This window comes from Diceros bicornis, chromosome 21 (genome assembly GCF_020826845.1).
Source record: "Diceros bicornis minor isolate mBicDic1 chromosome 21, mDicBic1.mat.cur, whole genome shotgun sequence".
NCBI lineage: Eukaryota > Metazoa > Chordata > Mammalia > Perissodactyla > Rhinocerotidae > Diceros > Diceros bicornis.
In genome coordinates, this window is record NC_080760.1 from 13,728,718 (window position 1) to 13,745,026 (window position 16,309).

The window sequence follows — 16,309 nt, forward strand, 5'->3', positions numbered from 1 at the left end:
TAAATACCCAACTGAGGGTTCACTATTTAAAAAGGTCACTACAAAAAACCTGTACTAGTCAAATTGAGAAGAACGTATGTCTTGGGAATGAACTGTTTTTATTTTGTTTCTGTTTTTGTTTTTCTTTTTTTACCAAAACAAGCTTCTCTAGTTCAAGGAACAAATTTTCTGGACTTTCTTCTTTGCTTTGTAGAAGCTGTTTTAACTCTGCAGCATTAATACTCATCGTCCGTGATGGATGAGCTCCCTCTCCTTCCATGAGACCACTATCATCTCCACAACATCCCTGTAAATGTCACACACAAGTTAAATTTAAGAGCAGAGAAGTTTGCAAAGATGCTTCCAAACTTATTCAGATATTTAAGCCATTTGCTGCAATATTCCCCTCAATGTTTTGGTTTTACATCAGGACAAATGGCTAATGTTAAGAAGGATTTTGTCAGCTCAAAGATGAAATAAGTTTTCTTTGCGTAATACTCACAAAATAAATAGGTAAACACAAGTATTAAATTTACTGGCACCAAGATTTCTCAACAAAAATATCCAATAGCAAATACACTGGCACTTGCAGAACATATAATATACTGATTGACACTCAAGAGTGAATAAAATGCCTGCTATAACAAAGAATTGCTGGAACCTGAATTTATCTTTCCAGAGATAAGGCAAACAACTAGAGAAAACAGTGACTATGATATTTAAGATTATATTCTGTCATGTAGAAAAATTAATATTTTCTGCTTTAAAAAGTATGCCACATAATAAAATGAACTTTGGAGTGATAATAATTCAACACTAGAAAATTCATCCAGGAAAACAAATCTTAGCTCATGACAATAAATCCAACACATGAAAGAACGCTTAAGTAGTTTCAGATCTTTAGAACACAGCCCTGTTTTAGATGGCTCAAAATGAAAATGGTCTCTCAGGAGACTATACTCACCAATCTAGATGCAGGACTTAGTATTTTTAAATAGACATTAACAACTAAAATTTTGTTTGGAGTTCCTACTATTTGCCCTATAACTAGACACATTTCAATGAAAATTATTATCATTAGATTCCTGCTCAAACTGATATTGTGCCTGAAGCATACTTGTTCCTTTCAAAAAACACTAGACTGAGGAAGTCACTTATTGCATTAAGAAAGAGGGCATACAGTTTTTTTGGGTTTTTTTTTTGTGAGGGAGATCAGCCCTGAGCTAACATCCGTGCTAATCCTCCTCTTTTTGCTGAGGAAGACCGGCTCTGAGCTAACATCGATTGCCAATCCTCCTCCTTTTTTTCTTCCCCAAAGCCCCCCAAAGCCCCAGTAGATAGCCGTATGTCATAGCTGCACATCCTTCTAGTTGCGGGCATACAGTTTTAATGAGAAATTCAATAAACTATTATGTCTACAAGGGTTTTATTTGCTGTGTTTGAGATGAGGGTGAAGGGTAGGTTGATGATGGCTGAGCCTATGTTTTATGTAAAAAAATTAAGGTAAATAAGTTAAAAATAATCAGAATGCACTGACAGAAACCGACTATGAAGAATTCTCTTTAAAGGAACTGTCCCCTAAATGATAATAAAATATATAAACTAACAGACTAAACATATTTTACAGAAATAAGTATATTAAACAGATTGCAAACTATCAAGGCTTCTATCTGGCTTCTTTCCTCACTCCTAGTTACTTATACCACTTTCATTGAGAGAAGGGAAGTTTAGTATAGCTGAATCAGAAAGTATTACAATGATTATTATTTTTAAAGGTCAGAGAAAACAGACCAAAGCAATCACTTAAAAAAAAAAAAAAAAGAGAGGAGGAGAACTTATGTCCACACAAAAACCTGCACACGATGTTTATAGCAGCTTTGTTCATAACTGCCAAAACTTAGAAGGAACCAGGATGCCCTTCGCTCAGTGAACGGATAAATAAAATGTAGTACCGTCCAGACAATGGAATATTATTCAATACTAAAAAGGAATGAGCTATCAAACCATGAAAAGATATGGAAGACTTGCTCCATACTATATGATTCCAATTATGTAACATTCTGGAAAAGGCAAAACTATGGGGACAGTAAAAAGACCAGTGGTTGCAGAGGTTAGGGGGAAAGGATGAATAGGTGTAGCACAGAGGATTTTTAGGGCAATAAAACTATCTCTGTAGATGACATGATCTCGTATATAGAAAATCCTAAGGAAACCACTAAAAAAACTAATAGAACTAATAAACAAGGTTGCAGCAAGGTTGCAGGACAAAATATATCAATACACAAAAGTCAACCGCATTTCTAAACACTAGCAAAGAACAATTTGGAAACTAAATTAAGAAACAATTCCATTTATAATAGCATTTAAAAAATTCCCAATTTAGATGCATAATGACGGGGGTACAACATTTGTACACTGAAAACTACAAAATATTGTAGAAAGAAATTAGAGATGACCTAAACAAATGGAAAGCCATTCCACGTCCATAGATGTGAAGATTTGATAGTATTAAGATGATAGTACTCCCGAAATTGATCTACAGATGCAATGCAATTCCTATAAAAATTCCAGCACTTTGTAGCAGAAATTGACATGGAAACAGAAAAGCAGATTAGTGGTTGCCAGGGGCTGGTGGAAAGGGGGAATGGGAAGTTTCTGTTAATGGGTACAGGATTTCTTTTTGGGGTTATGAAAATGTTCTGAAATTAGATAGCAGTGATGGTTGCACAATTATATGAATATACTAAAAAACACTGAATTGACAGTTTAAAATTTAAGGGTGAATTTTATGGGTTGTGGATTACAACTCAACAAAAACGTAATGAAGAAAAGAAAGCCCAAGAAGGAAAAAACCTAAGGTAATAGTGATGAAAATACAAAAGAAGGAATGAAGTATCAAAGTTTTTGTGAATAAAACTAACAAGAATGAGCTGCTGCTGAAGATGATGAACAAAAGAGGGCAAGTTAGCACTATTTCATGATTTTCATCTTGAAGGTCAGGGAAGATCAATGGTATAAAAGCAGGGCACACAAAAGATGAATCAAGTTTATGGGGGAAGATAATGAATTTGATTTTGGATATTGAGAGATACTATCCACTAGCCAAGGGCAACAAAACATATAAAGAGAGGAGAGGAAAAAGTAGTCAGGAAGGATATTAGAAGGGATAAGATCTAGGTCACAGATAGAGATGAAGTAATTCAGGGGTACATCTTCCTCTGATTATGGTAGGAAACAACAGATTAGAAAGAAGAGGGAAAGAATCTACCAGAGAGTGAAAGGATTTAGAAACGAAACAGGAAGGCCTTGATCTTCTCAATAAGAGGTAAGAAAAGGAAATGCATTGATGAGGGATGAATAAAAGCATTAATTAGCAGTCCTGAGGGCCTAGCAGATCCTGGATAACATGAATGAACACTGGTTAGTGGTTTTTGACTATGAACTGTTTAACTGATGACATGTATAAGAAAATCTGTCAAACTGATTTATTAACAACACGTCACTTAGGATGTGGTAAAACTAATAAGCAGTCTTTCCTCAAGTAAAATTTTAAAATCTCTTTAGGGCAGCTGCAGTCCTACTTGTTAAATATGCCAATCTTTCAGAATCAAAACATCTGGTAAACTTATTTACTTTAATAAATTAGATACGGCATAAAACAAACAATATTTTGCCAATAAAACTGGCACAGTAACTACAAACACAACATGCAGCCAAGAAGGGCTTACAGGAGTAAATATTCTCGATATAAATTACATGCATAAGAGAAATACATTAAGCATTAAATTTAACTTTTTGTTATGAAATCATTCTATATTATATTTATTTTGGTAACACTGTAATAAACAGGTCCTCTACAACTCTTCTGAAACAGAAATCTTAAATATGAGCTGAATTTCTTAAACCAGTGTTGACAGAATACTGACCCATAAAATGTTAACAGCTATATACACACACACACACACAAACACACTTTCCAGGCAATACATTTGGACAAAGCTGGATTAGATTGCAGTAAATCAAGTTTCTATTTATCCAGGACCTTTTAGAGCTTTCAATATATTAATGTGCACAGTTAAGCTCCATCAGGGGAGACATTTCCAAACTTATTTGACCACAAACACTTTTTAAAAGCAGGCCTATTAATGGCTTCTGGAATTGTGTCCATAATATATACTATGATTTTAGAAAATATTAATGAGAGAAATTCTTAGATTTTAATAATAAGATTTTAGAATTAGGGAAATTATCTTTAATTCATATCTATGATGGATCAAACATATTCTAGTATAATAAACTTTACATTCACCCCAAAATCACAACATCCAGAACAAAATCAGTAACTGCTTAAATAACAGTAAGTAAATACTTAAAGAGACTCATAAAACTTGACCGTTCTTCATGACCCTAGCAAGGTAACTCAATGTATAGAATTATGTAAAAAATGAAGGCACTAGAGAGAGTATTTTTCTCCATTTAAGTTGCAAAGTCACAGAGTATTCACAAACTAATGATGCCTAATAAATTAAAGAAGAGTTCAATAAATTCTACTGTTAAACATCTATTTTTTTTTTTTGCTGAGGAAGAGTTGCCCTGAGCTAACATCTGTGCCAATCTTCCTCTATTTTGTACATGGGTTGGTGACACAACATGGCTGCCAACGAGTAGTGTAGGTCCTCACCCAGGAAACCAAACTTGGTCTGCTGAAGCAGAGTGTGCCGAACTTAACCACTAGGCCACGGGGCCAGCCCCTAAACATCTATTTTTTTAATAAATAAAAAAACTGTATTTATAATAGAGTGAGGGCATAGAAAAAAACACTAAGCTCCAAGTTCCAAAAAACACTGTGTATTCCAAGATACTTTTGAACCCATTATTTTTTAACTTATGACAAAAGTTTGTAAATTTAAAAAACATCAAATACATATATATACATATGAATACACCTACCATCGTGTCAGAGTTAAGAATTTGTCTCATAAATTCCAAAAATGAAGATGCAAGTTCACCTGTGTCCTTACTAAATGTGCTGATCACTCGTTTCAGTAAACTATGCAGAGCATTGCTGTTTTTCCTTAAAGAACTGTAAATAAAGAAAATAGAGAGGAGATGTCTTAAAATTTGAGCATATAAATCAAGCATGAGAAATGAACGATCTCAGCTCAGACAGAAGACAATTTAGTCCACCATTTAAAAAAATGTATAAAGTACTTTGGTGTGTCTGTGTACATAAACCATATAATAAAGCAGTATCTATAGCTGACATCTCTTTTAAAGATAAGCTTCAAGCTATTAAAGAAAAAATTTCCCTCAGATAATAAAGGTATAAAACTTAGCAAAAGAACCTTGCAGGTTCCTTATTTCTACACTTTTTATTACCTGAGGATTTCTCTAACACAAGGAGGTTATAGCTGTCTCAGAGCCTGACCAGAAAGCCTAACATATAATAACTACAATGAACGACCATCTTTATGACACTGTAACCTGCCAGAAGGAAATCAAGGGTACAGAGCAGGGGTCAGCAAACTTCTTATGTAAAGACCTTGATGGTGAATATTTTAGGCTTTAGGGGCAATACACAACTCAGTTTGTTTCTCTCTATACCCAACAACAATCTCAGTCACAACTACTCAACTGTTGGGAAAGCAGCCACAGACAACACATAAACACTGGCTATGTTCCAATAAAACTTTATTTACAAAAACTGGTGGCAGGCTGGATTTGGCCTGTAGCTCATAGTTTGCCAACCCCTGACGTAAAGAGATTTCAGCATAACAAACAATCATGATACATATCTAAAATCATGACAATATATAGTCCTGCTAAAATTATCCTATGCATTTACACAGTTCTTAGTTGATCGAAAGAGAACTTCAAGGGTAAACTATTCCAATATTCAACTATGTCCTTTATGGTGTAACATAATTAGCCAAAATGAAAATAAGTATGATATTAACACTAAACGTGCTTCTTGTATTTGAAAAATGTGTTTAGATTCTGAGACACCATCATACAAGACTTTGGTAAAGCAATACAAAAGAAAGAAAGATAAAACTCCTGCTCTTGGGAACTTTATAAAATAATGAAATAGACAAGGCACAACAAACAGGAATGATACTAAATACAAAGATAATAAGATTAATGGAGAAAGCATGGGTTCAAAATTAGACCATACCAATTACTAGCCATTATATAAAACCTTAAGCAAATGAGCCTTACTTTCATGGCCTATCAAAAACTGGGGTCCACCACACATGTATTGGAATGTCTAAAATAAAAAAAAAAACTAGCAATACCAAATTCCAGTATTTTGTTGCTCAAGTTGTAGAGAGGTTGTCTATAAAATGCTAGCACACTGGAATGTTAGGGTGATGGAACTGCTCTGTATGGAACTGTAGTGATAAACACATGACTCTACACACTGTCAAAATCCACAGAATTGCACATCACAAACCATGAATTTCACTGAATGTAAATTTAAGAAAAAATCAACCAAAATTTGGGGGTAAATAGAATGCAGACTATGACAAACAAATCTAACTGTATTACAAATGAATCACATAACCAAACTGAAGGAGATGGAGAATAAAGGAGTTAATCTAAGTAACTTTGGAAAATAAGTGTTTTGACTGGATACAGTAAGGCTAAAAACAAAAAAACACTATATACAAACACTGTAGGCTAGTTGCTAAATTTGTTGGTCACAGAAGTATGGGTTAGTAATTAGTTAGAAACTACTACTTAATTTTGTATAATAGGGCTAAATAAATAAGTAAATATATTATACATAATGAGAGCTATGTTTCATATTGTCGGAGAATGAAGTCACAAAGGAGAAGGTTAGAATCACTCTTCTGATATTGGATTAGAATCAAAGTATCAGTATGGACTCACTTTTAGAAATACATATATACAAATAAATAGACGCAAAATTAAATGTAGATGTGTTTGTATGTGTAAGGACACATAAAAATATTTCCTAGCTCTATCCAATGAGAGGAACCAAAATCAGTGACACAAGTTGAGCAACAAAATAAGTAACAATAGTATTGGATCATTATACAAGAAAACAATAATGTCCATAAGTTCATACTAATATAAATACCTGAATAAATAAATGAGGAAAAAGTGATAACCCTTCCTTACAGAAGGATAATTAATAAATGAAAAAGGAATGAGAGAAATAGGAAATCACCATTAGAACACCAGAGTAGTAACTGTCACATGCCAAGATTCACCGATGGATACTCAAGTTAGTGGACAAAAGTTTTAAGCAGAAGTAGGATATCTGCATAGTCTCAAAGTATGTTTTCCAAAATATTTGATAACTAAAAATGGAAAATTACTAAGTCTGCAGTGCAGAATCCTGGCAGACAGCACCTCAGTCAAGTGATCAAGGTTTATATCATTAGTATACCTATCAACATCATGTATTCCTTGATATGATGCACTGAGAAAGGTACATCACCTCTATGGTAGCCTTCTCAATAAAACATTCGTATTTTACCAGTTTTTCCATTAATGTTCTTTTTCTGTTCCAAGATCCAAGAAGGGTCCTACATTGCATTTAGTTGTAATGTCTTTTTTGTCTCCTCCTTCCTTATTTTTCGTGACCTTGACATTTTTGGAGAGTACTTGTCAGCTATTTTGTGGAATGTCCTTCAATTTAGGTTTCTCTGATGTTTTCTCATAATTAGATTGAGATTATAAGTTCTGTATTTTAGTTAATAGTAGTATGCCAAGGTTAATTTCTTAGTTTTGATATAACTACTCAACGGTCACATAAGATGCTAACATAAGGGTAAGCTGAGTGAAGAGTATATCTGAACTCTGTACTACTATTTATGCATTTCTTCTGAAAGTCTAAAATTATCTCAAAAAAAAATTAGGGGGCCAGTCAGGTGGCATAGTGGTTAAGTTTGCACACTCTGGTTCAGTGGCCCAGGGTTCATGGGTTTAGATCCCAGGCACAGACCTGTGCACCGCTTATCAAGCCATGCTGTGGCAGGCATCCCACATATAAAATAGAGAAAGATGGGCACAGATGTTAGCTCAGGGCCAATCTTCCTCAGCAAAAAGAGGAAGATTGGCAATGGATGTTAGCTGAGGGCTAATCCTCCTCACAAAAAAAAAAAAATTTTTTTAAGTGAGCCCTACCTCAGGCTTGTTGTGAGGACTATATGAAAAAGTACATAGTGATTTGTTTATTTAAAAAGCCAGATAAAAGCCAGATCATGCTATCTCTGCTCAAATTCTTACAATGACCCTTAATAACCCTAAAGGCCCTTGATGATCTGCTTCCCACCTTATGCCCCCATTACTTCTCTGACACTATGCCCTATCATTTTTCTCTTTGTTCACTCACTTTAAAGGTAGTCACCACGGCCTCATGGAAGTTTCTCAGACATGTTAGGCATGCCATTTGCAATTGTTCTCCCCCAGGATGTTAACATGTTTCACTCCTCACCTCATTCGGGTCTTGGTCTTTGTTCAAGAGTCATCTTCTCAGTAACGACTTCCTTGATCACTTCCCCATATTTCAAATGACAACTCCCACCCTCACTCTGGCATTCACTATCCCTCTGCACTACATTATGTTTTTCTTTAATATACTATGTATTTCACTTATTTATTTATTGTCTGTCTACCTCTAGTAACATGAAAGCACCAAGAAAGGAGGGATTTTTTTTTACTGAATTCCCAGGACCCAGAACAGTGTCTGGCCCAGAGAAGGTATTCAATAAATATCTGAGGACCAAATGAATCTAGTATTCATTTTTCTTCCTTCATAGTATCTACTATGTATGAGGTATCTAGGTGCTGGGGGGAGTATAGTCAAGAAGACACAGTCCCTATCCTCATGTAGCTTATATGCTAGTGAGGGAAACAATCAAATAAGCAATAAATCTATATAATGTAATGTCAAACAGTATAAATACAGTGAAAAATATAATGGAGGATAAGGAATGGGGACACAAAGGGTAGGCTATTTTAGACAGATATTTAGACAGGAAATATATTTATGCAGATACCTGAGCAAAGTGAGGAAATAAATCCTAGAAAGATCTAGGGGAAAACATTTTAGGGAAAAAAAAAAAGCCTAGAGGTAACAATGAGCTTGATAGGAGAGCAAAAAGTGAGGATAAAAGAGCTATGAGATAAGTCAAAGAGATAAGTAAGGGCCAGACTGTAGAGAGCCTTACAAATCATTATAAAGAGTTTAGATTTTATTTGTAGTGCAACAGGAAGCCATTAAAAAAATTTAAGCAAAACAATGACATGTATCTGTTTTAAGTTTAAAAAGATCACTCTGACTGCTGACAACGGATTTTAAGGGGACAATAGTGGAAGCAAGGAGAACAGATTGGAGGCTACTGTAGTGGGTCATGCGAAAAATGATAGTGGACTGGACACGGGTTGTAGCTATGGAGGTGGAGGAAAGGGATCAGATTCAGGATATATTTTAGAGGTATAATCCACGGGACTTACTGATGGATAGGATGTAGGGGTGAGGAAAAAAGAAGAATCAAAAATCTTGGAGTTTTGGTAGTGCACCTGGGTGGATGGTAATACCATTTACTAGGATGAACACGACAGAAACATGTTTGAAGCCACAATATCAAGAGCTCTGCTTTAGATCTGTTCAGTTTGAGATGTCCATTAGATAACCAAGTAAGGATGCTTAAATAGATACATGGGTTACTAGGAGCTTAGCAGAAAGATCAGAGCTAAAGGGAGAAAGGGGAATAGGTTAAGACTATTTAGGAAAAGATTACAGGTAAAAAAAAAAAAAAAAGGACCAGAAACATGAGTTTAGCAAAGCCAACAACATCACAAATAATGCTATGGCAGAGGTATGCAAAGAGTATTTGTGAGAGCACCTAACCCAGCTAGGAATGGAGAGATCAAGGAAAGCTTTTTGGCTTTCTTGGAAGTATAGTTGACAAGGAGAGTTTTAAAGGATATAGAGCAAATACCCAGACAATAGGAAAAAGGACATTCAAGAAATAAAGTTTAAAGACTTTGGTGAGAGATTGGGAAGGGGGGAGAAGAAAGGTGGGAGGAGGAAAACTTGGATGTTCAGCAGGTGCCACCAACAGAGAGAGAAATTCAGGAGATGAGACAGGTTCATCAGGACAAGGAGATGGAGAAGGTAGGAGCCAGCACCAAACATAGTACCTGGGAACATAAGTTTTCAACCAATGTTGCAAGAATTAATGAGGGAGAGGCACAAATGTTTCCTATTCCTTTGTATCTCATAATCCTATGCACTTCTACAAAATTCCCAAGGAAATCCATGTAATAGCCAGCTACCTTCCTAGTGAAGAAAAAGATGAAGGTATGGACAGAGAGACTGGAGCAGAAATTATACCTAAGAGCCTGAGTTTATATCATTTCAAATTTCATCTCAGTCACTCCTATTTTTTAGAGAATAAAAAACACAGAATCAACACTCAGCTTTAGGGTCTATAATAATCACACTAATGCCACCTTTGAAGGAGTATAGGTGAATATACCAACAAAACAAATATCTTGGAGCATGAATTAACATCCCTGGAACAATAAGATTTCCTTCTTAAATAATGTAAGATGCCCATATTAATTTGTCTACCTTTTCGATTTATGTTTTCAATCCTAAAGATTTTATTACTAGCACACTTCACTGCTAACAAATCTTTTCCATAAACACAAAATTTCTCCACACGAAAGAAATCATACCTTCAACCTTCTACAATAGCTATGAATTAATTATTTTGGGAGGTGACAGAGAGAAAAATTAAATCCAAAAGTATATTAAATTAGATAAAGCATTACCTTTTTAAATGAAATAATCCATAATCATGCTCTGCAAGAAACATCATTGTTCTGACACATGTCAGTAAACAGTTGTAACTGCTCTCAGAGTTAGCTAGCATAGCCAGTAGACAGTCACAGATTGAGGCCATCAATTCTTTGTTTGGTAGAGAATTGGAGAGCTGCTCCAGTTCAGAAACTGAACCTTCAGAAGAGTTTGGTAAAATAAGTGCAATGTCCTGTGAGGGAGGAGGGAGTAGGAAAAAAATAATTTTTTTAATGATTATCACCATCACTTAGCATTTTTATTTCATAAATATATAGCTATTAATACTTAATAATTATCTCATTAAACTATTACTGTTACCATTCCATCCCAAACACAGATTCAAACACATTAAGAACAAAGGAGTCATTTTACCCTTTTACAAAAGTTAATACAAGGAAACACACACAAAGAAATAAAGAATTAAATATTTTACTTTACAATATTTTTACTTTAAGAACATCTCTTTAAAATTTTTCCGTCTGTATTGCACTGAGTGTAGTTTCTATCTTCAAATGGTTAAGTGAAGTACTTTGGTACTAAAATATTTTAAATCACTGTATTATTCATTCATTTGAATATTTTTTTTTTTTTAAGATTTTATTTATTTATTTTTCCCCCAAAGCCCCAGTACATAGTTGTCTGTCATAGCTGCACATCCTTCTAGTTGCTGTATGTGGGACGCGGCCTCAGCATGGCTGGAGGAGTGGTGCCTCGGTGCGCACCCGGGATCCGAACCCGGGCCGCTGGCAGCGGAGCACATGCACTTAACCGCTAAGCCACGGGGCCGGCCCTGAATATTTTTTTAATCTATAAAGAAACCACACAGAGAAATAAATTTTAATAAACATATCCATATTGGAATTTAAAATATCACAGAAAAGGATGGATGGATGGGTAGAGCAAATAAACATTTAAACACAGTCTTTCAACTAAATATTTTCCTCTAGCTTTAAGATACTTTTAATATTCAAGTTTTTCAATGTTAAGCAAGTTAATAACTAAAAACTCTCACTATTCTTTTTATAGAAGTAAAGTGGATTTTATAGGAATATTTTTAAGTATATCTCATAGCCTTTAATCACTTCAACATACTGCAAACCAGTATTCAACTTGGCTTAAAACTATAAAACAAAGCCTGAAACAGAAGGGGAATATAACAAGGCGAGGCCAAGAATGAGGTTTATGTATAAGGGCAGCTGGGATGCTACAGTGTTATTCAGTGTAGTCATACAACTTGATGTGGATAAGATAAACACCAAATACCCTTTCTACCAGGTCCCAAATTATTTTCTACCAAGTCTCTTTTTGCGAAAACAAGTCACAACAAAAATGTTCCCTCTTAAGTGTTAAATGTAACCAAACTGGATTTTTGTTAAGCTAGAAAAAGATAATATTCCAATATGGGATCTTATTAAAAATATCTTGCCTGAAAAAAATCACATCTCATGATTAGACAGCAGGAGCATTTTGACAAGCTAAAATGTCATTGGGCATAGAAATCTCCAAAGATCCCAATCACAATGGGCTTTAAAACTTAAAACAATCTTCATTAACTCATAGAACTATAAACTGGAAGCCGAAAATATAGACAGCAGGGAAAAATACTACTACGTTTAGCCAACATCTATAAGCACAGTAGTCTGAAATACATGAAAACTGAAGTAGCCTGTGATGCCTGCAAAAGTTATCTTAACAAGAGAACATGATATTAATTCAACCAAACACAAAGCTATAAAATTCAAGAATGACTCAGTGTATAATATAATTGGAAGGAAAATGAACATACTAGACATAACCAATCCCAAAGAATACATTGGTACATAAAGCAACTATCCAAGGACACAATTTCATAAAGAAAAGAGCTCTTTAGAGAAACCTGTGAAGTACAAAACCAAAGAAAACTATGAAGCATCAAACCATTTTACTGTTGGTTCAATCATCAAATTTATCTCCCTAAACAACAGCAGGAATAATAAAACAGGTAAGATCTGTTTGTTCAGAGCCAAGATTTACACCAAGAGAAGCTTTTAAAAAACACAAAGAATTTATAAAATAACTATAAATACCTGATCACAGAGAGACTGCAAAATGGATGTGATATATTCAACACACTGTTGGCGAATAACACTGTCTCCAGGAGACCGCACCAAAGCTAACAGATCCTGGAATATCTCTGCATATCTTTCATCACCTTTAATAGTTCCATTAATTAGATGCAAAATAGCTAATTTACAAGCTTTGTGTGAAGCCAGAGCATCAAGAAGAGCAAGCAACCTGGTGGTTTGGCTAGTATACTGTTTTTCTTTATCTTCTGAAGTGCTGAAATAGAATCAATACATTTAGTAAACAAAGTTCTTGATTTTAAGGCATCATTTAACTAATATTTATTTTTCAACACATATCAATTTATACAAATCTTGTTTAAAACATTTCATTCCTTAGATATGACAACTTCTCCAAAATTTTACAATTAACTATAAAATTTTATAAATTCAGGTTTTCAGTAATATATTTTCTTAAATCATAGTACTTTATAGTTCACTTTTCAAACACTCAAAATCAAGACCTTCAAGGTATTTTGCACATGAAAAAAGAGTTTTCCAATTAAAAATAATCTACATATATTCATATATATGTATGTGTGTGTATATATATGTATATGTATATCTTTATATGCATATATATTATCTGAACATTCCAAATACTAGTGTCCAAATTCTAAGTGAAAAAAATGTATCTGTGTCAAGAATAACTTGAGGAAAAAATTTTTAATGCAAAATGAAAATACCTTTGCAAGTCTTCTACAATCAAATCCAACACAGTTCTCATAATCAGAAGTGCAGTTGGTGAGGCAAGGTCACATAATTGAACACAAATACGCCGTAACATATGTTGAATGGGCTGGCAGGTTGTGCCAGAGAAAGACCGAACTATTTCTTGGAGCAATTTTGCTTGAACATGAAGGTGCATGCTCCACAATTTTCGGGTGTTGAGTGCCACTGATATAGCATGTGGCTCAATAACCTGTTAAAAAAGTATAATGTGTGTGTACGTAGATTTTTTAAATATTTATTTATAGTCACAAAAACTGTTCAAGAAGAACTGTTATGAAAAGAACATCTTTACTGCATGCTTAAAACATTAATGTTCTATTACACAATTAAACATTTGCTTGAATTCAATGCATCTAAAAAAATCTTATGGTTCTCAGGTTAGCAGTCAGTAGATCAGTGTCCATTGGTGAAGCAACCAGGTTAATGGCAAATTCTAACACATGATAAAGGGGGAAAAAAGGATTTAAAAATAACAAAAGTACAAGTATACATAACAACATAATAAAACTCATGGTAACAAAAATTTATTTAAAAAATGCTACCCCCATATTTCCTTAATGACCAACTTCCTTCAGTTTTATCTCACACTCATCCAGTTATTTTATGTCTTTTTTTGGGGAACAGGATGAGGGCTTTTTTTTTTTTTTTACAAAATCACTGGCTTTTTAAAAAGTGTTACTGCAGTCATTTTATAAGATGCATGTTATACGGAAGTGATACCTGAGTTGTTTGCATGGGCAATGGTAGAGGCAGCAGCTCTGAAAGGAGTATGAGTCCAGAAAAAAATCCTTCAGGAACCTTCAAGATTGAAGAAAGAACTTCTTTTAACATTAAAGACCAAGTATTATTGGCCAGAGTCTCTTCCGAGATTGTGAGTTTTTCATTAACTCCTTGTGTAAAAGTCAGTAAGATATCAATGATATCATTCTGAATTTTCTGTTCATCACTATCCAAACGGCCTGAGAGGGGGATAGAGCACAGGAGCATGTGTAAAGTAACAAGTGCTGAAGGAACACGCATGTCCTTAAACTCAAAGGATCCACCTCTCAGGAGTTCCGTTAACATAGTTTTAAGAAGAGTGAGTGTGCAGCGAGCCATTGAAATAGTAGTAACTCTGTGAAGGGTAGTGCCCATGTTGACATGGAGCCTCCAAGGCTGAGTCAGAATACTGTTCAATTTTTGCAGAACCCGAATAAAGGTGTCCATTCCTTCAGCAGAAAAAAGCTGAATAACAGCAAGATTCCATTTCAGGTCTTTCTGTTGACCTTTATACAGGATAAGGGAAAAGAAAAAAATAATTACTTATATGTTAATAATCAGTTAATATTTTTTAATATTTTATTTAATAAATAATATTTATACTAGGCTTAAAGAGTAGTAGTACAGTAGCCACATTACCTTCAACAGGGGGTGGTGGGCATGCCACATTACAGAGAACTCGCAAGGCAGTGGTAAGGCCAACTCCTTCTGGGGTCATCAAGTTATCAATATTCTTTAAAAATAAAAATGAACAGAAAGTTTAATTTCTTGGTACCTATCAGATTAAGAGAAAATTCCAGAGAAGGCATTAGTTAAAAATACGAGCTTTAAGTTAACTAGTTACACATCATTTCAAATTTCTTAAGTAAATTTACAACATGGATAAGGCTAATGAAGTTTATAAAGGTTATCTGATCTTTGGCATATGTTGTACCATAAATGGTATTATATAAATAATATGGATAATTATAAAGTACAAGTATATTAAAAAATACCAACTAAAACAAAAGTAACATACAGAAATGTCTGAGACTCTCTATATTAAGAGTTTGAAATAACTTTTTCTCATATATCTTTCTATACATCCTCCCTCCCAAAAATGAAGCAACGACTCTAATTTTACAAAGCCCTGTGGGTACTAAACCTCTTTCAAAACTGAGGAAGCAACAGAGAATGTTTTAGGACTAGATAACATACATTTTAAAAAGGTAGACACTACAAGAGTCTAGTGATGGCGGCCAGTCGAGGCACGGTTAGAGGAAAAAGAAATACAGTTGCCTATGTCCCTAGCACCTGCCCATGCTGTTTTCTGGTAACAAACAGTTATATTTAAATTGCTTTGTTTTTCTAGCTTCCACAGAGCAGCATACAGGTGGTTAAAAAAAACTTAGAAGAAATATCAGAAGCAACACTAAAAAGTGTTACTACAGTAGTCCTCCTTTATCTGCAGGGGATGTGTTCCAAGACCCCCAGCAGATGCCTGAAACCATGGATAGTACCGAACCCTTCGTATATTATGTTTTTCCTATACATATGTACATGTACATATTTAATTTATAAATTAGGCACAGTAAGAAAGTAACAACATCTTCTCTTTGGCATATCCGAATTGCAACCATTACTATTTTTGCGCTTTGGGGCCATTATTAAATAAAATAAAGGTTTTTTCACATTGCAATATCAATATTGCAACAGTCAATCTGATAACCGAGACGGCTACTAAGTGGATACACTGGACAAAGGGATCCCAGGCAGCATAGAGCGGGATGGCACAAGATTTCATCACGCTACTCAGAACGGTGTGCAATTTAAAATTTAAGAATTCTTTCTGGAATTTTCCATTTAATATTTTCAAACTGTGGTTGACCATGGGTAACTGAAACCATGGAAAGCC

General features: G+C 34.5%; 1 protein-coding gene across 2 annotated transcripts in view; it reads right to left on the reverse strand.

The window, feature by feature from the left end:
• The window catches only part of VIRMA (vir like m6A methyltransferase associated), a 65,258-nt gene that overhangs the window by 12,976 nt on the left and 35,973 nt on the right, over positions 1 to 16,309 (reverse strand). The window contains exons 12-18 of one of the 2 annotated variants that reach the window (XM_058564617.1): positions 15,055 to 15,148; positions 14,377 to 14,921; positions 13,611 to 13,846; positions 12,889 to 13,141; positions 10,795 to 11,012; positions 4,930 to 5,062; positions 134 to 286 (exon numbers count right to left, since the gene is read on the reverse strand). In XM_058564617.1, the coding sequence (XP_058420600.1) occupies positions 134 to 286; positions 4,930 to 5,062; positions 10,795 to 11,012; positions 12,889 to 13,141; positions 13,611 to 13,846; positions 14,377 to 14,921; positions 15,055 to 15,148 (1,632 nt within the window). The remainder of the gene's footprint in view (positions 1 to 133; positions 287 to 4,929; positions 5,063 to 10,794; positions 11,013 to 12,888; positions 13,142 to 13,610; positions 13,847 to 14,376; positions 14,922 to 15,054; positions 15,149 to 16,309) is intronic. The other variant, XM_058564618.1, reaches the window with a different exon arrangement.